At 38.5% G+C, this 23,279-nt stretch overlaps 4 protein-coding genes across 4 annotated transcripts; 2 read left to right on the top strand and 2 right to left on the bottom strand.

Annotated features, from left to right (window-relative positions):
* The first annotated feature begins 6,519 nt into the window (after positions 1–6,519).
* On the top strand, positions 6,520–9,337 carry Rtet (major facilitator superfamily domain-containing protein rtet). Its single transcript, XM_078197210.1, has 7 exons — positions 6,520–7,536; positions 7,618–7,880; positions 7,970–8,261; positions 8,337–8,557; positions 8,634–8,724; positions 8,821–8,958; positions 9,038–9,337. Exons 1-7 carry the CDS (start codon positions 7,317–7,319, stop codon positions 9,130–9,132), a joined length of 1,320 nt encoding a protein of 439 aa, XP_078053336.1. The 5' UTR covers positions 6,520–7,316; the 3' UTR covers positions 9,133–9,337.
* A 307-nt stretch (positions 9,338–9,644) lies between these two features.
* On the top strand, positions 9,645–17,898 carry Stat92e (Signal transducer and transcription activator Stat92E). The gene is made up of 10 exons (XM_078176698.1): positions 9,645–9,877; positions 10,429–10,564; positions 10,640–10,796; positions 10,888–11,234; positions 11,322–11,465; positions 11,538–12,006; positions 12,103–12,775; positions 12,866–13,021; positions 13,143–13,377; positions 15,584–17,898. Exons 2-10 carry the CDS (start codon positions 10,437–10,439, stop codon positions 15,756–15,758), a joined length of 2,484 nt encoding a protein of 827 aa, XP_078032824.1. The 5' UTR covers positions 9,645–9,877; positions 10,429–10,436; the 3' UTR covers positions 15,759–17,898.
* An 84-nt stretch (positions 17,899–17,982) lies between these two features.
* On the bottom strand, positions 17,983–20,201 carry LOC144467768 (uncharacterized). Its single transcript, XM_078176703.1, has 6 exons — positions 19,801–20,201; positions 19,443–19,726; positions 19,023–19,343; positions 18,700–18,955; positions 18,351–18,628; positions 17,983–18,274 (listed from the first exon to the last, which is right to left on the bottom strand). The coding sequence occupies exons 1-6, from the start codon at positions 19,879–19,881 to the stop codon at positions 17,995–17,997; spliced, it is 1,500 nt and encodes a 499-aa protein (XP_078032829.1). The 5' UTR covers positions 19,882–20,201; the 3' UTR covers positions 17,983–17,994.
* Positions 20,202–20,703: 502 nt separating this feature from the next.
* On the bottom strand, positions 20,704–23,235 carry LOC144467769 (phosphatidylinositol 4-kinase type 2-alpha-like). Its single transcript, XM_078176704.1, has 6 exons — positions 22,543–23,235; positions 22,322–22,440; positions 21,754–22,246; positions 21,411–21,676; positions 21,203–21,342; positions 20,704–21,102 (listed from the first exon to the last, which is right to left on the bottom strand). The coding sequence occupies exons 1-6, from the start codon at positions 22,835–22,837 to the stop codon at positions 21,009–21,011; spliced, it is 1,407 nt and encodes a 468-aa protein (XP_078032830.1). The 5' UTR covers positions 22,838–23,235; the 3' UTR covers positions 20,704–21,008.
* Positions 23,236–23,279: the final 44 nt, after the last annotated feature.

Genomic DNA, 23,279 nt, shown 5'->3' on the forward strand with positions numbered 1-23,279 from the left:
TTCTCTTTTGCCGTGAGAATATAGTCCCATGGGCCATGGACGGACAAGCGCGCGCTCCTTCGCGCAGTCTGCTCTAATGGCGTTGTGTACGGTGTCTACATACATCGCATACACATGTGTAATAGGTACGCGCACATTGGGAAGAAGCCAGGTGTTTTATTTCAAACCGTGAGACTCTTTAAGGGGGATGCTTGCACCACGTTGAACCACACATCTTCTACCTGAAGAATATGAATGAAAAACAAGATTCGTGTTCCATCGGGACGACCCCACTGCTCTTATTGTGTTTTCTTATTCGATCGAACGTAATGTAACCCCTCGCACGTAATTTTTCCACGCTTCTTTTCAAAAAATCTCCCTTTCTTTTTTTTCATGTGCTGTTTCTTTCTTCCACTCGGTAAGAAAGAATCCGGACAGTATCTAGTAAATAGAATTTTAATAACGATACGAATTAAGATTGAGTTATCATATTGTTTACATGTATAAACTGCGAAACACCATCATGCTGAATATTTACATACACTACATAACATTGCTACATTTCGCAACGTGCACGCATCAATACAATTGAAATCTAACGTCAAAAAAGAATATTTCCTCTTACAACGACCATGTTTCTTCTTCTTTCTATAATTATGAATTTATTATCACAGACGTCCTGACCTTGACACAGTCGCGTTGTTTATCTAAACAATATAATCTATAAAACATAATTTATCGTTGTACCTCTCCCGCGTTACCTTTTGTTATTTATTTCATAAGATTTGTCACAAATAATATTTGATTTTCTTGTCATAGAAAGAATTTTCAACGTTACGTTAATGTATTATGTATTTTCGTATAACGGCAGTCTATCAAAACAAAAAATCTTACTACTATTGTTACATAATTTCAGGGAATAAGGCTGGAATGATCAATCTATACAAATATTAATTTGTTTCATTTTATTTCAAAACTCAATTTGTATACAAACTTTTCGTATAAACTAAACGGATGTATTTATGAACAATAGAATTTTACAAATATGTAAATAAAGAAATTTAACGTTTAGGGTTGTTTACGTTATTATGCGCAATATTTTCACTTAACATAAGAAACACAGCGGATGATCGATCGAACAGATCCAGCAGGCCGGAATGAGTGCAATTTGATTTAATCTAACAACAAATATTGCCCACATCCCAACCTGCCGGTGTGCTCGATAAGTTCGCCGAAAACAATCACGTTGTCCAATGACGCCGTATCGTTCGTCCAGTGAATTCTCTTGTTTTTGCCCGTCGCTGGTATGCATTGCATTTCGATAGGCCGGGATAAGTGCAATGTTAATAAATTTTATAATCACGAAACATTGTCACAAATCTCGACCTACCTTCGATGCAAACCTTGATTGAATTTACTCGCTCAATTTAACACGTTCAAAACTGTAAAATATTGTTTTCTCGTTATACGTAACACGTGCGTGCATATACATGAATACTTCGGTAATGTGTGTTCTTTTGTTTCTCTAACTCGGCCTTTGTGTAATTATTTCCGAATAAGAGAGTATTCGCGCAGCACGATATCAAAATGAACATTTCGAAAGACAATATCGAAGATCGTAAAAGGAAAAATGATAAACAATCGCTAACTCTATGATTTCACTAAATGTATGTCGTGTGCTAATAGATTTTCGTACACGAGATTTGAACAGAGTACGACCTCGATGTAAAAAAACGAATTAAGCAACGGTGTCTCAAACAATGGAATAACGAGAAATGAAACACGTTGACGCTCTCGAAAAAAAAGGAATGTCGATGTTCTCGAAATTTTTCGATGCAAACTACGCGTGGTACGTTAACATGTGTACCTACGACGTAGAAACGTTTTGGCGGTACGGTAAACTACAATTTTGAACCAGCTCGATCGTTGTTCTTTTATACTCGAAAATACAACAGTGAGACTGTCGAAATGTTGCACATAAGTACATATTTGACACGAGTACATTCGTCACACAAATTGAAATGCGCCAGTATCGTAATATCGCGTATCCACGTTTTGCCGGCGAAGCACACTCTAACCCCCAAATCGAAGCAAATTACGTCTTTCGTCAGTTACTACATAATACAGATCCCGCGCCTCTGGACTATCTTCATTTCTCGTTTCTCCACGTCTTTGTTTCGACTTGTCGCGTGTATCGTCGTTTGATCCTGTCGCACCTACGCTTAAAAATGCGTATACCATGGAGACGAAAACGGCGCGAAGTCACGAGAAAGCGTACGATCCGAAAGTTTCCCGTGCACTGGCACTGCACTACTGTCGATTTATGGTACTCTGCCACGGTGTATTTTTCAAATCTGCTGAAAACTATGGTGTTGTAGTAATTGGTAATATCAAAACGTCGAAAGATCAGCTTTGAAAACAATTGCGTTGCGTTACGTTGATGTATCTTGTGATCCGTCCAAGTTCGTCTTCGGTTTTCTCTCGCGATTAACGAGTATCTGGCAAAATCCGTAGTAGAACACCGTAAAGGCCGCGGCGACGTTATTCCACGAAGGGAGTTCTCGACAAACTGCTGCCCGTGACCAGGTGTCCCGACTCTTTATTCCTTTTGGACTCCAAGTACATGAAAGCCCCCGGCTATATAGGTGCCCCTTGGGTTTGATGGTGGGGGCTTATTCTTATTTAACAGCAACGAAGCAGGAACACCGGCAACAACCAACTTTGAGGCCTCCCTTCCTTTTTCTCTTTCATCCTTTTTTTCGGTCCCACTCTATTCTCTCTGTCATTCTCCTGCAAGTCTACCTCTGATTCTTCCAACTTCCTCTCCGGTGTCTCTCTCTCTCTCTCTTTTTCTTTCTCTCTCTCCCTCTCCCTAACTCACTCACTCTGCTTCTTTCCTTCCCTCCCTTCCTTTCCGTCGTCCCTTTTCCTCTTCCTCCGGATCTCTTCTGTTCTTAAAAGTACATATCCCTCTCTGTCTTCTTTTCAATCGAGCAACCGCGCTCCCTTCCTCAGTTTCGTACTCTTTCTTCGTTCTTCCCTGTATCCGCTTTGTGTTCGTTGCAGATCTATCGGCAAAGGTAAAGCCCGCCAAAATTGTATCAGCTGTCCCGAATTTTGCGTCGCCTGTCAAGTATGTGACGTATGCTGCTCTTCTTGTCTTTCTGTCTTCTCGTCAGGTAAGTATCTTCCCGTGGGAGAGAAAAAAAAGGGTCAGTCGAATTTTACAATAGCGGGACTATTAGAAGCGGATTCAACGACGTTTTGCGGACTCGTTTTAGAGACGCGAATTATAATAAAATCTTTTTCTACGTTTCGTCTACTAACGCGTTTTGCTTCTGCAGTATCTTGTTTATATGCATTGAGCCAAAATAATATATCTTATTTTCAAAATTGCAGTGTTGCAAAAATAACAACATTATAGAAATGCAAATATTCTTGGTATCAGTATTTAGATCTAATTGTTGCACTTTTTCATCTATTTATATCTCTATCGTATTCGAAAACATGACGATAGGTATGGAATTGCAACGTTGAAGAAATCCATAGCAGCGTGTTGCATTCAATAATTGATTGCATTCCTCATAATTAATTTTATTACATAATTAATTAAATAGAAAAATGTAAGTGAAAATAATTATAATTTATGATAATAAATATTATAAACAATGCAATTGTTCTTTATAATAGATTGGCGAGATATTTAATTAAATTGTTGGCAACTTATATTCGTCGATGTGTTAAAAATTCAAATGTCGAATACAGTAAGTTCTCTCCAATTGTTCTTCAGCTTGTAAATAAGAATTAACAATTTGTGAAGGGGAGACTATTCATGCCTTGTACCTAATTTTTATAGTTGCCGATTGTCAACAGCTATAAAATGAGGTGCAAATCTCGAATAATCGTATCTCCTCTCCTTAAATTGTCCATTTTTGTTTATAAACTGAGGAACAATCGAAAGAATTTTCTCAAATTGTCAGTTAGCTTGTAAACAAAAATAGACAGTTTGGGAGAAGAAAATATAATTATTTGAGCCGTGCGGCTCGTTTTTTTATTTGCTAATTGTCAACCACTATAATCGTATACATACTTTCCAAATTGTCAATTTTTGTTTATAAGCTGACTGATAATCTGAGAAAGTTTACCATATTGCGTGGAATTCATTAATCGTTCTGTAACCATTGCCATCAAAGTATCTACATTGTTTCGAATAACACTACATTGTACGCATGCATACATAGTTGCAAACTGATTCGTGGGAACGCATGGTTCGCGTTCGTTCTCGTTGCGATACGTGCTGATTTTTCAAATGTTCAACAATCTGTCGGTAGTGGTACAGATTCGAACGTTTTTCACCTGGAACAGCTGAACGTTGCGTTGAGCAACACGTGCTCCTGTCATCGCGTCGCAACTTCGCTTAGTTAGATGGACTAGCGTGGTTACTGGTAAACAGTTGCAAGGGTAGGTCGGTGAAATAAGAAATACGGGATACGAAATACAAGATGGGAAATAATGAGATTTAATCTGAAAGCATTGGCTCGAAATGTAGTAGTAATTTTTTCAAAAAGTCAAGAATTTGAAGTTTCTAGAATCGATGTTATTGTTTCGGACAGTGGTGACGCATGTGTGCCGGTGTAAAGCCAAGGATCTACACGTGAAGGAAACGGGAGTGATTGAGAACCACTTGTAGGAGGACAGCTGCGCTGTGAGCGCATCTGCTGTCGGTTGCGCGGGCACGCGCGCTTACATATCCTTATTTCTACGTCGGACTACCATATACTCTATATACATACACAAGTATTATACTATAACCTATAGGTGTACGGTGGTCGAACTTGTACGATACTTCCATACAATCTCTTGCTCTGTTCTCCTTATTTCTATCCTTTTTTTCGCATCCTCCTTTCATTTTTCCTTTCGTTCTTTATTTTTCCCCGGGCTGCTCTCCTTCTCCCCTGCCGTTGGCTAGTTCGAGCAGGCAATGTTCCTTTTTTCTCACCCCTCGAAACTGCCACCACGACATCGTAAGCAAGCAAGAGCAAGAGCTCAAATCCCGTTTTCGACACGGACCTTCCAGCGAACTCTGTGCATCTTCTCCGGTTGTATTGGGGGTTGACGGACCGTCATCTTCCCTTTAATACCGTCCAGAACGAGGATTTACAATCCGTGAGAGAGAGGGTCTATTCGTGTTTATAGCATACACGACGGCTGTCTGGTTTCGAAAGCCTCGTGCGCCTAGTTCATAATACCCTACTGGGCTTATACACGGGCGACGGGACCGGGCTCCTCTGTACGGTGCGCGCGTATCCGTGTGCAGCTTGCCACCCGGTACCGTGCGCCGTACCACCCGAAAATTTTCTTTGTCCTCATTGTCCCGACTCAACCATTTTCACTGTCGAGTTTACGAGCCTGCTGCCCTTCTTAGGAAATTGTCGATTTTCTCCGCCAAGGGTTTTCCCATCTGCCAGGCTTGTTCCGTCCCGCTTCCTTTCTTTCTTCTTTCACCCGTGTTCATTCTTACCCGTGAGCCTACTCTACCTCTCAGGATTTTCAGTTCGGTCTCTTTGTCATTTTGCATACCTGCCCCGGTCTAAGAAAACTGATTTAACGACAATAATCTCGTCGGCTAGAACCTCCCCGAAATTCAGATTTCTGTCGTGCCGTTTACTGAACTTGAAATAAAACCGATTCGTATTTTCTCTTTGGTACAAATTTCTATTTGCGAATCTGTAGAACAAAATAAACATTTTCGTTGTACAGTTGTTTTCGTTTGTTTTATTTTGATGAAATTTTTCTAGAATGGTACACACTCCGAAATATATTTTCGTTGAAATACGCTATCGCGTGAAATGGGATGATCGAAATGGAATGGCATCGATGCGCCGTATGTGCTTCACACCGTGAGGCCCAGATGGCAAGCGTCGAATCCCTTGCTTAAATTTTAACCGTGATACGAGGTTGTTGATTCCTTGACCACCTGCTCTACGCGTAGATCAAAACTATAACGAAAAATCTGGGGGTTTTCCATGCCGATACATACGTTTTTAGAAGTTTCAAAATTGTACGCATATCCTTGCATAGAAATCAACGCGCACTATGCCCAGTCACGTAAGTTGATATCGTTTCGAAGATACAAAATCTATATCTAAGCTTGTCGATAAGCCGATAGATCCATTTAGTTTTCACGGTAACGTCGATGCAACGGTATGCATGGATAATATTTCTAAAATTAATACCACGATAGGGTTGCTATCAACCGTATTCTCACGACAAGGATTGCAAGCTCCGTGCCTGTCGTGCTGATTTATTTCCTTGGAACATGTAGTAAAAAATGCTATTGAAATACTGCGCGTAAAAAACGGTCGTTCCAGGCGACGTTACACTTTGGGACGGGTTTCAAAAGATCTTTGTTCCCGTCGAGGAAGTGTATCCGTGGTCGAATGCAAACGTGTTTGTACTCCGTGTATACGTACGCTCTATATCGTGTGCAACCGGAAGTTAAAACATACATAATGTTTCTGGGTGCGCCGGTTTGTGCTATTTTTCGCTTCACTGACAAATAAAAACAATGTAATGATTAATCAAGATTCAAAACATAGGCTTAAACGCGATTTAATCTATCTTCGATATCGAATTCTTCTACTTTCTTCATTTTTCATATTAGTATGTTTCAAACGCTTTCATCAGTGACACTCTTTTATAAATCCATGATTTTGTATTTTGTCGATACGGTTTTGTGTGAATCGATGCACGAAAACATTTTAGTTCATTTTTCCAGCTACGAAGTACAATGGATAGGAAAAATATTAAATTTAATAATGTTTTAATGTCGGCTTCGTAATTTGTGCATGTACATACTTCGAAATGAACAGGGCAGGTAACAAGTAACCTTGTACTGACAATATAGAATTCCCTTAATCGTGTCGATAATGTGGCTGCGTTGCTGCTGGTAAATTGAATGTGTCTATTATCGACGGAGCGAATAAAAAAATGTAAAAACTAGTAGGCGGGAAATGAAAGAAAAGTGGGTCAATCCCAAGCCCTTTCACTTGCAGGAATTACTAACACTGGCTAACATCCAGCCTTTATAATGGAGGAAGGAGAAAGTATGTATTCCCGTTAACGCAGTCTTATACGTTTCGGACCAAAACATACTGTTTCCTCACAAGTATTCGAGCTGAAGATACAGTGAAATTATTTGAGAATTAATCATGTGATACCTGTACAAACTATTTAATTAAATGTTATTAGTGAACAATGAAAATTACTTCATTCTTGACACATTAACATTTCGTATCAAATGTTTTCCCTTTCAGTAAAGTGTTTAAAAATCAACAATGTCTATAATAAAAGACAATACCGTTCAAGTGGTGTTTATCTCTTTGATTTTGGATCTTTTAGCATTTACTATGATACTACCATTGTTACCGGCTTTGTTAGATTATTATAAAGATGTAGAAAGTGATCAAGGTTTATATTTTAAGATTTTGTATTATATACAAAGCGCAAGAAAGTTATTTAATGCTCCTGACAAAGTTAGTACAGTACTATATGGAGGTTAGTCAACTTTTTATTTCCACTTTCTACTTTAAATTAAATTCTATCTATCTGTATTAATTCAGAACATTTAATTTGTAGGCTTCCTTGGTTCCATGTATTCCTTTTTACAATTCTTGGGTTCGCCAATTGTAGGAGCATTATCCGATATATATGGAAGAAAGCCTCTAATGTTATTAAGTTTGACAGGCATTATGTTGTCTTATTTATTATGGGCATTATCTTCTAATTTCACTATATTTGTGATAGCCAGATTTGTTGGCGGTATTAGCAAAGGAAATATTAGTTTGTCAATGGCTATTATAACAGATGTTACATCTCCGAAAACTAGAGGAAAAGCCATGGTACATGTAAAAAAAATCTGTTAATTAGATATATGTATAATAGTGCACATAATGGAATGTTATGAGTTAGAAATTTTTGTTTGTTGTAGGCACTTGTGGGAATAGCTTTTTCCATAGGTTTCATTGTAGGACCAATGATAGGAGCATTTTTTGCTTGGAGCTCAAGCAATAATAGAGAAGGAACCTGGTACTTAGTACCAGCTATGTTTGCATTTTTCTTAACTGCGGGCGATTTATGTTTTATTGCTTTAAATTTGAGAGAATCACTGCCACAGAAATGTAGAGCAGTTTCCCTAAAGTCTGGTATAACCGGAGCTATTGCTTATATCAATCCAATTGATTTGTTTCAATTTAATGGAGTATCTGGTTTAAGCTTGCAAGGTGAATTTTATTTAATTCCTGAGCTGCAGATTATAATTTATCGATAAAATTTATTATCAATTGTTATTGTTTCAGATAAAAAAAGTCTAAAGACTCTTGGCTATGTATACTTCATGTACTTATTTCTTTACAGTGGCTTAGAATTCACGTTAACGTTTTTGACTCACTATTTATTTGATTTCACAAGTATGCAACAGGGCTGGATGTTTTTAGGAATTGGATTAGTAATGGCCTTTTTGCAGGGTGGTTGGGTACGAACTATTCCTCCAAATAGAACAAAATCTACAGCAGAATTGGTAAACTTAAGTTAAACTTACTATTAGTCTCATTTATTAATTAATGGTTTTAATAAAATCTGAACATTTTCTATAGGGCTTATGGTTAATAATTCCAGCATTTGTATGCATTGGAATAGCAGAGAATTTGTTAATGCTATCTATTGGAGTACTTTTATTTGCAATTTGTAAGTACATACAAGATAGTTGAATGAATACGTGTATAGAATGTGTTATACATATAAGTTAAATATTACAAATAAGATCTTTTTTATGCATCATAGCTACTGCCATGGTTGTAACATGTATGATGACCCTAGTATCACAAATTGGGCCCGAGAATCAAAAGGGAGTGATAACAGGTGTATTTCGTTCTCTTGGAGCATTGGCTAGAGCTTGTGGACCTATTATAGCCTCTTCAGGTAATGACAAAATGAAGCAAATATTTGTAGTTCCATAAGTAGAGGTATACCGATGCATGTCTTACTACTTTTATTTTAGCTTTTTGGTGTATTGGAAGTACAACAACATATCTTATTGGGGCTGTACTACTCGTATTTCCACCATTAATTCTACAGGGCATAAAATCCTATTAAAAATAAGGATTTAAAATAAAAAAATCTCTAAAAGTATTACCTCAGATAACTTTATATTTATATAACTATATACATATTAAGATAGTATTTTTATATGCACAAAAAAATGTTTTCTGATTATATTACAAATTTTCTATGTATTTATTGTATACTAATGAAACAATGTATTTTAAATATATGACTATATATATATATATGTATAAAACATAAACATATACATGTTTACTATAAATTGAAAGTCTACCGATTGAATCCATTTTGTCTAATTTAATCATTAAGGTAAGAAGGTTGTTGTATCCTAAAGACAGTTATCTTTGTGATAAATTAAGTAAATAGTATTGATTGGTGACAGAAAATTCTAAGATTGATGTAACTATGGATAGCTGTTCTCGTTTCCATGTATCGTTACGTTCCTGGGGAAAATCATACAACCGCGCAAGCGCAATTAAGTTTTTAGTCATGTGACTCTCCTTCCCCTTTAGGACCGCGCCATTTACGGTAAGAAATTCTCGGAATTGCTTGGCCACAGCACTTCGTCGTCGTCCGCGCTGATGGGAGCGTTGGAGTAACGCAGAAGGGGAAGGAAAGTTATTGATGAGATTCGCGCGTGCGACCGGTCCTCGCGATCATTACGTTTACGTTTATTTCATCAGTTCAAAGGTTATCTTGAACGAATTAAGTGTAGCAAGAACGAAATAGCTCGCCGAACGAAACCTAGTTGCTTCCGTCTTCGGACTAGCAGCAGGTAAGTACGAATAGCTCTTTGAACGAACATCTTTTTCTTTCGCCCCTCCCGCTTAACTATTTTACGCGTTATTTCGATACGTCACGTTCTTTCGTATGTAAATATTGATACTGATATTTCTACATTCAATTTAATCGAAATGTTGAGTAATGCTGCAAAATAATCGTAATTTCCTGATTATTTTATGAGTAATGTAATATATCAGAATTAACGGTAATTCTTGCATTGGTCGTTTAAATTTTTGAGGTATGTATCCGCATGGCTTTCCTGCAATCTTATCGACCTTTGTTTTTACTTTGTTGTGTTGTAATCTCTGCTTTTTGTAGTCTCGTTTAAAGGAAGGTACGTATGTGAAATCTCCAATTGTGCTTGTTTAATATCATATCTATAAAATAGAGGGGTAGAGAGCTAAACGGAATAGCGTAAATTTGTGGTTATATTATTAACGTATTAACTGTCGGATACTATTATTCCAAACAAATACAGTTTACAAAATTTATTTAAAATACAGTTTAAAAATATTTCACAATCTTAAGAAAAACTTTTATTAGGAGTCAAGATGGCTCTGTGGGCGAAAACACAACAATTGCCACAAGATGCGTTGCAACAGGTGCGTTCAGTCTATGGAGAACACTTTCCAATAGAAGTTCGTCACTTCCTATCATCTTGGATAGAAGAACAAATGTGGTAAATATATAAATTTACAATTATAAACTTAAAATTTATTATTTGTTTACTTCAGAGACATGTAATGTGTTATAGGACTGAAATAGAACCAGATAATCCACAATTCGAACAGTACATAGCTAATATTGTCATATCATTGATACAAGAATTAGAATCTAAGGCAGCATCTTTAGTCACAGATGATATGTTTCTTACGAAGATAAAATTAATGGAAGCTGCAAAAAATTTTCGTGTAAGTTCTTTTAGTGGATAGTGACTGATAATCGGAAACAGAGTAATATTATACAAAACTTTATTGTTGTTATTATATTTCTTTACTACAGCAAAGGTATACACACAATCCTACAACGCTGTTTAGAATAATCAGTCACTGTTTAGGAACAGAAATGAAGTTGGTAGGCCAAGTAGAAAATCTAGGAGGAACTTTAATGAGTATGGCGGGAGGGAAAGTAGGTTTGATAAGCGATGCTATCGCAGAAATAGCGCAACACGTTGAATCCTTAAGGCGTAGAACTCAAGAAACTGGTGAGGATTTGCGTAAAATGGAACAAGAACAAGAAGCTTTTGCTATTAGCTATCACGAGTGTACTAAGCTAAATGCGCATCTTCAACATCTTGCAACCCAGCCACAGAATCAGCAGAATTTAGACCTAGAAAAGAAAATTAGACGGTAAATAAAATAGCATAACATTTATCTGTAATCTGAAACAATGCATTTAATTCCTCTTCTCAATATTATGAACGAACACTATTGCAGGCAAAAGGAGCAACAGGAACAAGTATTGAATCATAAAGTAACTGGTTTGATGCAGCTAAGACTAACATTAGCTGATAAACTTAAAGACACTATTACTAGGTTAAATAGCTTACAGTCTAGAGTCCTAGATGATGAACTTATTAGGTAAATTTTGTTTTTATTTAGTGTCTATTACATCATAAAACATATTTAAACGTTAAATATGTGGTCTCGTAGGTGGAAAAGAGATCAACAGTTGGCTGGAAATGGTGCGCCATTTAATAATAATCTGGACTCTATTCAAGAATGGTGCGAAAGTTTGGCCGAATTGATCTGGTTGAATCGTCAACAGATTAAAGAAGCTGAACGATTAAAACAAAAGTTTGCGCTTGAACCACCCGGAATGCAAGATATTCTTCCCACATTGAATTCACAGATTACGCAGCTCCTTAGCTCGCTAGTAACTAGTACGTTTATCATAGAAAAACAACCACCACAGGTAATGAAGACTAATACTCGCTTCACGAGTACAGTACGTCTTCTTGTGGGTGGAAAATTAAACGTTCATATGACGCCACCTCAAGTGAAAGTCAGCATTATTAGCGAGGCTCAAGCAAATGCTCTTTTAAAAAGCGACAAAATGTCGAAAAACTCGGAAGCCAGTGGTGAAATTCTAAACAATACAGGAACGATGGAATACCACCAAGTGAGAAAGAATATTTTTCATTTGCTTTCTAATATCATTGTCCGTGTGTATGTATTATATTGTATCAAATGTGTAAAAAATGAATGTTTTCCGTAGGCAACGAGACAACTTTCTGTAAGCTTTCGTAATATGCAACTGAAAAAGATTAAAAGGGCGGAAAAGAAGGGAACAGAATCAGTGATGGACGAGAAATTTTCACTTCTGTTCCAATCGCAATTTAGCGTTGGAGGAGGAGAATTGGTATTTCAGGTTTGGACGTTGAGTTTGCCGGTTGTAGTGATCGTACATGGAAATCAAGAGCCTCACGCGTGGGCCACTGTTACGTGGGACAACGCTTTCGCCGAGCCTGGGAGAGTGCCATTCGCTGTACCAGACAAAGTTCCGTGGGGCCAGGTAGCCGAAGCATTAAACGTTAAATTTCGATCGGCAACGGGTCGTTCTTTAACTGAAGACAACCTCCGATTCCTCGCGGAGAAAGCATTTCGTGGTGGCAATGCCGCTGGCCAGGATTATTCTGGTTTGCTATTGAGTTGGGCACAGTTTTGCAAAGAGCCATTACCGGAGAGGAACTTTACATTCTGGGAATGGTTTTATGCTGTAATGAAATTGACGAGAGAGCATTTGAGAGGACCGTGGATCGATGGTTACATATTGGGATTTGTAAGAAAGAAGCAAGCCGAGGAAATGCTAGCCAATTGCGCATCTGGAACTTTTCTGATGCGCTTTTCGGACTCTGAGCTCGGCGGAGTCACCATTGCGTGGGTTGGAGGTACAGCGTCCTAGTTGCATTTGTCGCAAGATTGATATTTTTACACTATAGAAATACGTGTTTCCTATAACAAAGTGCATTGAATTCTAGATCAAACCGAGGTATTTATGTTGCAACCATTTACGAGCAAGGATTTTGCAATCCGTAGTTTAGCGGACCGGGTGTTCGATCTACAACACCTGCTGTACCTCTATCCAGACTTATCAAAGGATCAAGCATTTTCAAAATACTACACGCCGTTCACAGGTAAATGTCGATTTGATTGGTCAGTCGTCTCTGTGTACACGCGATACAAATTGAGCTTTTAATACTGGTAACTCGTAACTTGAAACTCGAGTTGAACGGGACGTTGCACGATTTGTCGTAGAAAATCAATCCACGTCGACGAACGGATACGTGAAACCTTTCTTAGTAACGCACATACCTGGTTGGGGTGGACCGGGCGTTGGTGGTCAGACACCGTCGCACTCGTCCGTAATTGGGGTAGGCAGTAGCGGTCAGAGTGGTGCGGGTGGTAGTTATCCTGCAACGCCATCTACCATGTTCCAAGCGCACAGTCCTGACCCGTCCGTGACGCGTGATACTCCATCAGTGGCTTCCAGGTCAGTCCCCTGGATCTAAGCTGTCGATCGTATTTCATTTATTTACTAATATTAATATTAATACTAACACCAATACTAATATCAATACTAATATTAATACTAGTAATTACCATAAGTTACTGCCATAGATATACTTTATACAAGATATGCAAAGATTCCGCTTCTTTCGCTTTTTTTATGTTTTCCATGTATGTACATACATTGTACTTAGAAGATCGACTTGATCGTATTCTATTCTCGTTTCTTGAAAGAATCTCGTATATCTTTACCGTTTCTGATAATTACGAGAATTTTTCTTTCCGAATTGTTGCGAATATCGTTTACACCGTTTATCATTTATGTCGTTTGCCGCTACATTATTCAATTATTATCATTACTATTATTATTATTAATTATTATTGTCATCGTTCATCATCATTATCATCACCATTCTCACTACTGTGACTATATTCCATCTGAAATTTTTCACGTTGAAACGTAGATACAAAACATTCCCAGGATCCATAACGCTTTGCATGTCTTTTTTGTATACTATGTGTGCAGATGATGTCAGTATTGTTTTTTTTACGTTCTCACGTTGTTCGAATGTTTAGAAAATATTTACAGTGATATTATGGTTTCATACGTTTTGTAAACCCTTTCTCATGGAATTTTGAACATTTTTACAGTATATTGTATCGTCAAATAACTATCGTATAGTTAATATTAGTGTTAAGTTGGGTTAAGCAATTATTCTGTCCGTAATTAAGAATATTATACGTATGTCAGAGAATGCTGGATATTTCGAAAGGTGAAAAGCTTTTGAAGCAGGACTTATCTTGATTTCGTTCAAGATATTTTGTTTTGATTATATATTTTTTTCTATTCACTTTTTCTCGGTCGTGTCCGAATTAGTTTTAGCGTTTCATCCAGCATTCTGCAACGATATTTGACGAAGTAATTATTAGAAAAGTAAGTATATATTTGTTACAAACATGTTTAGAGATATCGTGGTCAAGTGAAACTTGGCGAACGATCTTATTGAAGTTCTCCGAGATCCTTTGGGCGACGATTTCAATCGTCTTAGAGGAATCGAGATCCTTGAAACGTGCATACTGATCACGCGGTGCTCTTATTATTACTATAATATGTATGAGATGTAGTTGAAAAAATGTTTGAAATTTTATGAGATCCGTCCAACGGATAACGCGAGCAACGAGTCAACAATCTACGGAGACAGTTTGGGAGAACAGGTTTGATCGGCGATCGAATAACGTCTCTATTTTTTCCTTTTCCTTTTCTAATATTTACAATGTGTAGTTTGTAGTATGAATGGGGAAACCAAGGAGAGAGGTTGCTAAGTATATAGAGAACAACGGTCCGTACTTTCTACAATAACAATGAGACTGCCAAATTTTATATGTGTGTGTTTTTTTAGTGAAACGGCTTATCCAAGGCTAAAAAGTAAATAAGGCAAACACGATTCGAGTAAGAAAAGCTGTAGCTTCGCTAGTGGGTGCTGTACGAAAGAAAAGAGCATGTAACACGCTATCGACAGCCCGACCGGACGAACATACATACGTGCAAAATAGTTTGCTTAACACGAAGTTTCGAAAAACAGAAGGCAAAGGCCTGGAGCAAGCCGGTACAACCACAACAACGGAAAATTGAACATTTAAAACGCTACTCTTAACTAAAATGAATAGACCTAACGCAAACGAAACGCAACTCCAATCACTCTGTATTGTAACATCATAGTTATAGAGAACTCTACTGGCAATTTAAGGATACATGCGTTGCGTAGACGATGCTTATTGTTAGCAATACTATCAATTCGGTCGAGGGGACGAGAAGGTAAGGCACAGAGCAAGGCAAGGCAAACGTAGTTCACTTGTCACGATCGTCGTGATTCTATCGAAAATTTTTCTTATATTTGTCTGTTCTATGCCTACGTCCCTTGCCGTGTTGTACCGGCTAGCCGGCTAAATCAGTTACGATAGTTTTGAAAAGAGAAACCAAGATACGGACTCAAAAACGAGCAAAACTACAGGCAGAGATTCGAGACTCAAGATTCGGCGTTAAAGCGAGTAATAGAGGGGACTGCGTCGCTTGTATCGCTTGTATCGCGACGCAGTCTTGTACCGTGCTTGTTATATGTTTCGAATTAGCACGAGACCGCTGTCTATTGCTATGCCAGTGATTGGGGTTGTGTTTTCATTTGTGGTAGCTACGCTCCGGGCCTTGGCCAGTCAAGCGTTGGGCGAGCAAACCCGGACATGGACTATGTGGAGCTGATGGGTCAAGGTGAGCTGCCCCCGTTCGATGAAAATCTCAACTTGGACCACTTTAACGGCTTTAGCTTCTCCGAGCTCATACACTCGTACAACTCGAAGCCACAGTAGTAGGTATGTCGACGATAGCTGATCGCGATCATACATTTCTCATTTTTACCTACTATTTACCTTCGTGTCCGTTGCTCGCCTTCGTTTTTCAATCGTCATCAATTTTTGTTGATCCACCGCAATCGAAACAATTCTACCTACGCGCTTATCGTTGTTTAAATGGGGGAGGGATTGGACCTGGAAATGGTCTTGTCGTTTTATCAAACAGTTTTCAACGACAACGCGTCACATCACGCGTGTCCCTCAAATTATCCTCATCCCAAGTGCAATATAGATCTATATGTATAGAATATATATGTACCCCTTGCTATCTTCTATACTTTATACTTTATCTGTTGCCACATCTGCTCCTCTCTTTTGCGGTCACATACACATGTACACTTGCAATAAACATAACAGGCATTCTATACACACATGTATGTACACAAATGATACCATTTTCTAATTTACAAAAAATTAATACAAATATATTAAAAAGCGTGATCGGTGCTACTTGTTAAATTATACAAGTACACCGTGCACGATTTAATTACTATTTTACGAGGCAATTTAGTTGTTTAACTTTTTATTTTTTAATATCTGTTAACGTCGGTCGCGCGATGATATTTTGAAGATTTTAGAGTTGTAAAAAGAATCGTTCCTGATGGGATTTATTAATTAGAATCGTGTTTTAACTCGACAGCGCGTTACAAGGTACTCTTCTCTCTTTTATCGGACAGTTCGCTGTACGTTGCATACCAATTCTTTCAGTCTTTTATTCGTTTTATTTCGTCAAGCTTTGACGTTTTATTATATAGGGCACATCAGGAATACAGTTGCTACAAAATGGTAAGCGATGTATATTTATGATGTATGCGATCACGAGGCGTAAAAGCACACTGTATTGTTGTATAGAAGAGGGGAAATCGCTCGAAGTTGTTCGTCGAATGACGTCGACGTATTCTTTCTTGTATATTGCAACGAAATATCAGCGCGCCAAGGGTTTTGTTCGATCGAAATGTAAGCTGAGCGAGAGAAGAATCGATGACGGTTTCGGGAGCGTCTAGACTCTCTAGCGATATCGGGTGATAAGTGATAATAGAAAAGGTATAGTAGAATGTACGGCGCGTATGTTGCGACAATCATTACCGTCTGATACTGTAAATAGCGAAGTTACGGGAGAGAGAGATTGGGAGGCAGTTTGGAGGAATGTGGCAGTTTGTAATTTATCGATGGAATGTATGAATAACCGAAAATCTACGACGCTCGAGATTTTTGCAACATCTATGGATAGAATTATATGATAAATGGTGTTGTGCAATTCGTGTGACCTAACTACGTGCCTTACGATCTTTGAATTCATGGTCGTCATATTTTTTGAGGATTCTTACATAGAAATTTATATATGCGATAAGTATACTACATAAAAGTCTTTGGTGGAATATTTTTTTTCGTTTCCTTTCCAAAAATGATTCCAAATCACGAAGACAGTGCAATTATTGATCAAATATATTTTCATATATCGTTCTATCGAGATCTATTCGATGAAGTCATTTTGCTTTGAACTCGACGCGCATACACTTTAATCATCATACAAAGAAAAATGATAATCGACTTTCGGTAATAAAGATATCTTTGTCGTAAGTGTTTCAAAGTTAAATTTGGAGAGCCGTTATCGTCGGTGCGAGTGTAGAAAATTACTTGATTTACATTCTCCCTCCCCTGTTGTACATGTACTATGAAAAACTAGGAAACTATGACTTGTTTCGCATATGTAAAACATCGATGTTCGCTAATATTTTTCTTTCAATAGGATTACCCGCATCGTTATCCCATTATATTTACTATATAGTTAGTATACTTTTTAGGATATACGGTATAGAACTATGTATGTATGTATGTGCGCGCGCGTGTGTGTATGTATGTATGTATGTAATAAGCTAGACCTAAAAGGAGCGTAGTACATTAATATTGTCTATTGATCTTTTTATCAAAGATTAGAGTTTATTTTATTATCGAGAACAATTTTACTGTTTGTAAAAGATAAAACGTTTATTATTCATCATCCTGTATACTGCAATCGCTATAAGAGACTAAAATCGCTGTAAGAAATACGTTCGTCTATCACCAACGTGCCGTAATAAAATATCATTTAGCTGAACTTTGAAGGTTTCTTTACAATGTAATTTGATCTTTTATAGAGTGTCGCTTACAGAGTCCCTGCAACACTTCGTTCGTTCAGTGAGCAAAGCCTTGTTTAATGCTGGGAATCATTCGAATTTTCGCATGATTCAGTTTGCGTGGACGGACACGTGTCTTTCACGTCCAAGCAATCACAATTATCTTGCTCTTCGCATAATTGCTCGTAGTGGCCGGGAGCTGGATAACTGGCTTGATAAATAGTGTCAGCGCACATGGGATCCTTCGGTGGTTGATACTTCCTTTTGACCGCCCATGTAAGCTCTTCTTTTGGTGGTGGTGTCCACGCCTGATACGAGAGTTTGCTCACGGTTTCACAATCGATTTTATACGGTGATCTGTAACAGCATTACTCGTTACGTCAACGTTCGACTCAAAAGTACTTTTTATCGGTAGATGATTTGCTCGATTTACTTGGCGTATTGAACAATCGGCTTGTAACTTTGGACACAGTCCATCGGTCCTGGAACTGCGTATGATAATCTTGCAGTGGTTGTATCGTCCATAGGTGTGTCTGCACTTTTAAGATTGCCACATGGGATGATAGGGTCGGGTCGTGTGGCCGACGATTTTGGCGCAAAATCGCAGCGATTGGTAGTCTCCGATTGCATTGGACCATCGCCCATCATGTTCCTGCTCCGGGGCAATATGGGCATTGCACGATCGTCAACTTGAATCTGCTGGTAGCTGAGCTGCGGCGAAATAAATGGAGCGCAAATATAATTGTAATTGGAAAACAAATATGTGAAGCGCGGACACATACTTTATTGGTCGTGTCCCCCGATATTTTGCCATCCAGTTTCGAGATACTGTGACAAGGAAGGAACGGTTCCACGCGATCCATGCTGGTCGGTTGTAAGTGATAGCTTTCTTTGTATATTGTTCTCGCGGCGAATTCGCCGCCGTGAGGAAACAAAGGATTACCGATCGGCTTGATGGGTTTCTCCACGCAAGGTTCGTCGTTTTGTAAATAACTTTGCGAGTAGGTTGTCTGATCGGACATCGCTACGTCCGGAGGTCTGAAAACGAAACGTTGTTTGCACTAATGCTTCAGTTTTATCTATGGGTGCCTTGGGCGGGAAGTACCTATACGTTGGCTTGATTCGCCAAGGACATGATTCCTTCTCTTGAATTTGAACCGGAAGATAGCTTAACTTTTGGGTAGTCTCATGATGAACCGGTTCGCAGGGAGGTCGGTAAACCCTTATCGGCTTGAAATTGATGGTCGGTTCAACGAAACCTGGATCCGCGTAGGACAGTTTCGCTGTAGTGCTGGTGTCTAATTGACCGGTGCTTAGACGAATATGGCCACAGGGCACTATAGGTTCCGGTTTGTCGATTTGTTTGCGGCCGAAGTCCTGACGAACGGTCGTAACGTGTTCCATGCGACCTGTTCCAATCATTGGCCTGGCGCGAAACATCAGGCGCGACAAATAAAAACAAAGAAAGAAAAGGAGAGAGATTATTCGCATCGGACAGAGAATCAGAACTAGCAAATCTTGTTACCTTTGCTTTGGCAAAATCGGTCTCAGCCTAGCTATAGGACCGGTAGCGGGCTTCTTGTAACTCAATTTGTTGGTTGTTTCATCGGAAAACTTCCCCTCGAACTTCCCAAGGGCTGGACTGGGCCGAATAGGTTGGGACCGGCTGTGGCGCATATCTCCATGGCCCACATTCAAATAAGACACGTGATAAGTGGTATCTGTTTCCAACAGCTTCGAGGGCGGACAGTACTTTCTCTCGGGTGCAAATGATTTTACTCGCAACGGTTGCACGTATTTCTTTGTACACTGTCAAACGAAAATGTGAGACGAACTTGGGCTTCGTAAGGCCCGTAAACGGGAACGGTAGGAGATCGGGTTACCCGAACGTTGCAGGGACATCCTATCGGTTTACGAGGCAGTAATGTTGTCTGTCTCTTTGCGTTAATTTCCACCACTTCCATTTTGCTGTTTTTCTACTTCCCACAGCAGAGACGATAAATAAATACAAGATGTGCTGTGTACTGATTAAAATTTTCCAGAATATACATGTAAAAGTGTAAATATGGAAAAAGATGGAACCGGAAATCGCAAGCGACAACTTCTACGTTTCATCGCGCGATGATGACAAAGCGAAAAAATTTAATATCGCATCTTTGAAGTCAGTTTCGAATGAACGATATTTGAACAAAAGCAGCGTAAAGTTATAATGCGATATCTACTTATATAATGAAATTCATCAAATTCCGTGTATGTATGTATGTATATGTATATACATAGGTATGTATGTATATGTATATACATAGGTATGTATATATGTATATATACATATATCATGTATCAATCTAACTATTGTAAATCATGAATTGAAATTTTCCTCGTTCGCCACCAATAGTAAATTTATTTTCTCATATTTGTCGATTAAAAATATAATATGGTTGTTTTAATGGAATGCTTTAAAGAATAAACATACGGCCTCTAATTATTAGATCACAGTTCATTTCTCAAGATCCGTCTCGAATTGTCTGGGGTGTTTCTTATCGGTAGCACCTAGCGAAAACACGTGAATAGCGACGAACGTATCGAGTCCGTAAACGTGATCTGGCACGAGAAGACGCGAAGAACGTCCAATATGAATATGTATACTTCCATGAATTAATTGGTATTCGTGTTTCGACAAGGGAATGGTACCGTGATTACGATAATACAGACACAACTCGTTGTCTACTGTGGTTTCCACACCTTTTGTTACCATACTTTGCGTTAAAACGCGAAGCATATCGATAAATGTTTTAACATTACATATATTTACTGTATACAAGATAATTCATACTATGACCGATATTTTGTCTCGTTAGAGTCAAACCAAAGTATTTCAAGTAAAAGATAAATTAGACTTATAAATGTAGATGTAGAAGTAGACGTGGATGTGTACGTGGTCGCGGACATGATCGTCGACCCTACTTTTCAAACGGAGGTAGTAATGCGGAATAAGATTAAAAGAGAGAGACAGAACAAATAATAAAACGTTGTCTGCGTTACACTGAATAGCTTTTTTCTCAGTCGACACACACAATTGATTGATGTCGTTTCAACACCAAGAGAAGAAGGGACTTTTATTCTGGAAGCGCTGTGTAAACGTGTCAGAAAACGAGAATAATCTCGGTGCTCCATTCCCTTTGGCCCTATAAACAAGTGGATAAAGCATTACGCAAAGGTAAAAACATATAAAAACGGAAGCGCAACAAAGTAAACAAGTATATAGAAACAAATAAAAATAAATACTTTTCGACGATCACAGCAGGCATTTGGACCAATTGTACTGGGCTTTTGGCGTCCTTTAGAGCTTGTTGCAAGTTTAAGATCTGGCCTCGCATCACGCTCATCTGTCTATCAAAGTGGTGCCGATCGAAACCTTTATCTTGCTGTAAAAATAATGGTTGTTCGTTTTAACAAGGTCCATTCTATTTAATTCAAATTATAGTTAACTTACTTTCAACAATTGATACAAATCATCGCAAAGATCTTGTACGAAATTCTGGTCAGAGAGCTGAGGAAGCACAAGCTCTCTCGTTACTTCGCTAAAAGGTTGCTTCGCTTGACTTAACCAAGCCCAGTGATAAGGATAGGCACGCCAAGAATCGGGATGTTTGAAGGGAAATGCTAATCCATTGTCTATTGCGGCAATTTTGACCTCGCCTTGATCCGTCCCGGGTTTTCCCACAGCATTATCGTACTTAATAAGCCAATTGTCATTACCTTAGGAACATTGATAATGTATTTAAAAATTACAGGCTCAAATGGAATGCAGAGGAATTTAAAAATTTGTTAAATACCTCGATCCGTATTTCTAATTATGTAATCCAGGATAACTAAACGCTCGAATTGAAGTTGAAATTCTCTACTGAGACGTGGCGACAGAGGCTCGCTTTCCCATCGTCTCAACCAGAAGTCGGCGTCTTTATAGCCATCTACGAAAACTTGGAACGAACCAACTTTTGGTGGTAGACCGATGCGATTGAAATGAGAGCCAACTGTGGGAAACTGATCCATAATCGCTTGCTTCATCCGGGCTTTTTGTCGGACTAAGCGTGGGTAGTTAAATGTTTTACTGACGAGCTTAACTACTCTAGTATTTGGAACTATGCCGAGACCTAATTTACGGTCAACTAAACTTGCACCAGCCTCGCTTAAATATCCCTGATTTGGTATCAAACAACTTCTTCCGAAACAACAAGGACAACAAAGTTTGTGCATCCATTTTGTCCATTTTGGATTTAATCTGCCATAAGGTTCCTCATCTTTTGGTTTGAATACACCTATTATTTTCTAAAAATTAATAAAATCCCTTATTGTTATTGTTGGTATTGTCTAAGGAAATATAGTGAGAATATTATACCTTACCCCTGCAGGATTTTTTACAAAGTAGCTTCCACTGGAGCCCTGATATATTCTTTCAGGAGATATTCCATTATCTATCGCGCATTCGGCTTGCCATACCAACTCAGAAAATTGTGGATCGTCTATAAAATGCTTGGAATTAATAGACATCTGTATTGTTTATACAACCCGCTTTGATAAAATACAAATCTGTTCTCACACGATTTGAAAGTATAATTACAAACCAGGAAATCGATTGAATGTAACATCGAGCTCCAAGCGACCTAGGAGAGGCTGGCTCTCCCGGTCAATCCCAGGGGAATCAATGGCTATAGGCTGTTCGTTGCTTGGGTTTGGGACAAATTCAACGTCTGGTATGAGTTCTGAGCTCTCGTTGTTATTCACTGGCAAACAATTGTTGGATGCAATGGATAAATCTACCAATGCATCGGTTTCCACCAGAGCAGATGTGTCAGTGTTATTCTGGCTATGGTATTCTCTATAAGGCACGTGCAATTGCTGCTGTTCGGAGTCGCTCATCACAACCGAATCTGCTCGTTGAATGGCAGATTCTTTTACGTCGCCGATCGTGTATAGGATCGTTCTCGTGATAATTTTATCTGTTTGCCCACATTCCTGTACCAATTGTCAATGACGCGTTCAATCAAATTCTTCTTACCGAAATATTTTCACCATTAGAAACTGTGACACAGTCATTGCGTTATTAAAACATCCATGACTTTATCGGTTTTCGCGAATCTATTAATTCGATGAAGTAACCATCAAATCAAAAAATGTTATTGTAACTGTTAAAGAGGCACTGTTTAACCAACAAGACGAACTACGATTCGTCATACCAGCAGACGATATCAGCTGATAGGATTAACGCCATACTGAATTTTGCTATACTTTTATGTGCGCTTTTGCGTATATTTACTATCTTTCTTAATTGATACGTTAATAAGAGAAATACTTCCTCAAT

This window comes from Augochlora pura, chromosome 3 (genome assembly GCF_028453695.1).
Source record: "Augochlora pura isolate Apur16 chromosome 3, APUR_v2.2.1, whole genome shotgun sequence".
NCBI classification, from domain to species: domain Eukaryota; kingdom Metazoa; phylum Arthropoda; class Insecta; order Hymenoptera; family Halictidae; genus Augochlora; species Augochlora pura.

Coding starts and splice junctions, on each gene's coding strand:
- Rtet (XM_078197210.1), top strand. CDS start 7,317: ATGTCTATAATAAAAGACAATACCGTTCAAGTGGTGTTTATCTCTTTG. Junction 7,881..7,969: donor AAACTAGAGGAAAAGCCATG/GTACATGTAAAA, acceptor TGTTTGTTGTAG/GCACTTGTGGGAATAGCTTT. Junction 8,725..8,820: donor AGTACTTTTATTTGCAATTT/GTAAGTACATAC, acceptor TATGCATCATAG/CTACTGCCATGGTTGTAACA.
- Stat92e (XM_078176698.1), top strand. CDS start 10,437: ATGGCTCTGTGGGCGAAAACACAACAATTGCCACAAGATGCGTTGCAA. Junction 10,797..10,887: donor AAGCTGCAAAAAATTTTCGT/GTAAGTTCTTTT, acceptor TCTTTACTACAG/CAAAGGTATACACACAATCC. Junction 12,007..12,102: donor GAACGATGGAATACCACCAA/GTGAGAAAGAAT, acceptor TGTTTTCCGTAG/GCAACGAGACAACTTTCTGT.
- LOC144467768 (XM_078176703.1), bottom strand. CDS start 19,881: ATGGAAGTGGTGGAAATTAACGCAAAGAGACAGACAACATTACTGCCT. Junction 18,956..19,022: donor CGAATCAAGCCAACGTATAG/GTACTTCCCGCC, acceptor TTTCGTTTTCAG/ACCTCCGGACGTAGCGATGT. Junction 18,275..18,350: donor CCGATTGTTCAATACGCCAA/GTAAATCGAGCA, acceptor ATGCTGTTACAG/ATCACCGTATAAAATCGATT.
- LOC144467769 (XM_078176704.1), bottom strand. CDS start 22,837: ATGAGCGACTCCGAACAGCAGCAATTGCACGTGCCTTATAGAGAATAC. Junction 22,441..22,542: donor TACATTCAATCGATTTCCTG/GTTTGTAATTAT, acceptor AGCATTTTATAG/ACGATCCACAATTTTCTGAG. Junction 22,247..22,321: donor TTGTAAAAAATCCTGCAGGG/GTAAGGTATAAT, acceptor ATTAATTTTTAG/AAAATAATAGGTGTATTCAA.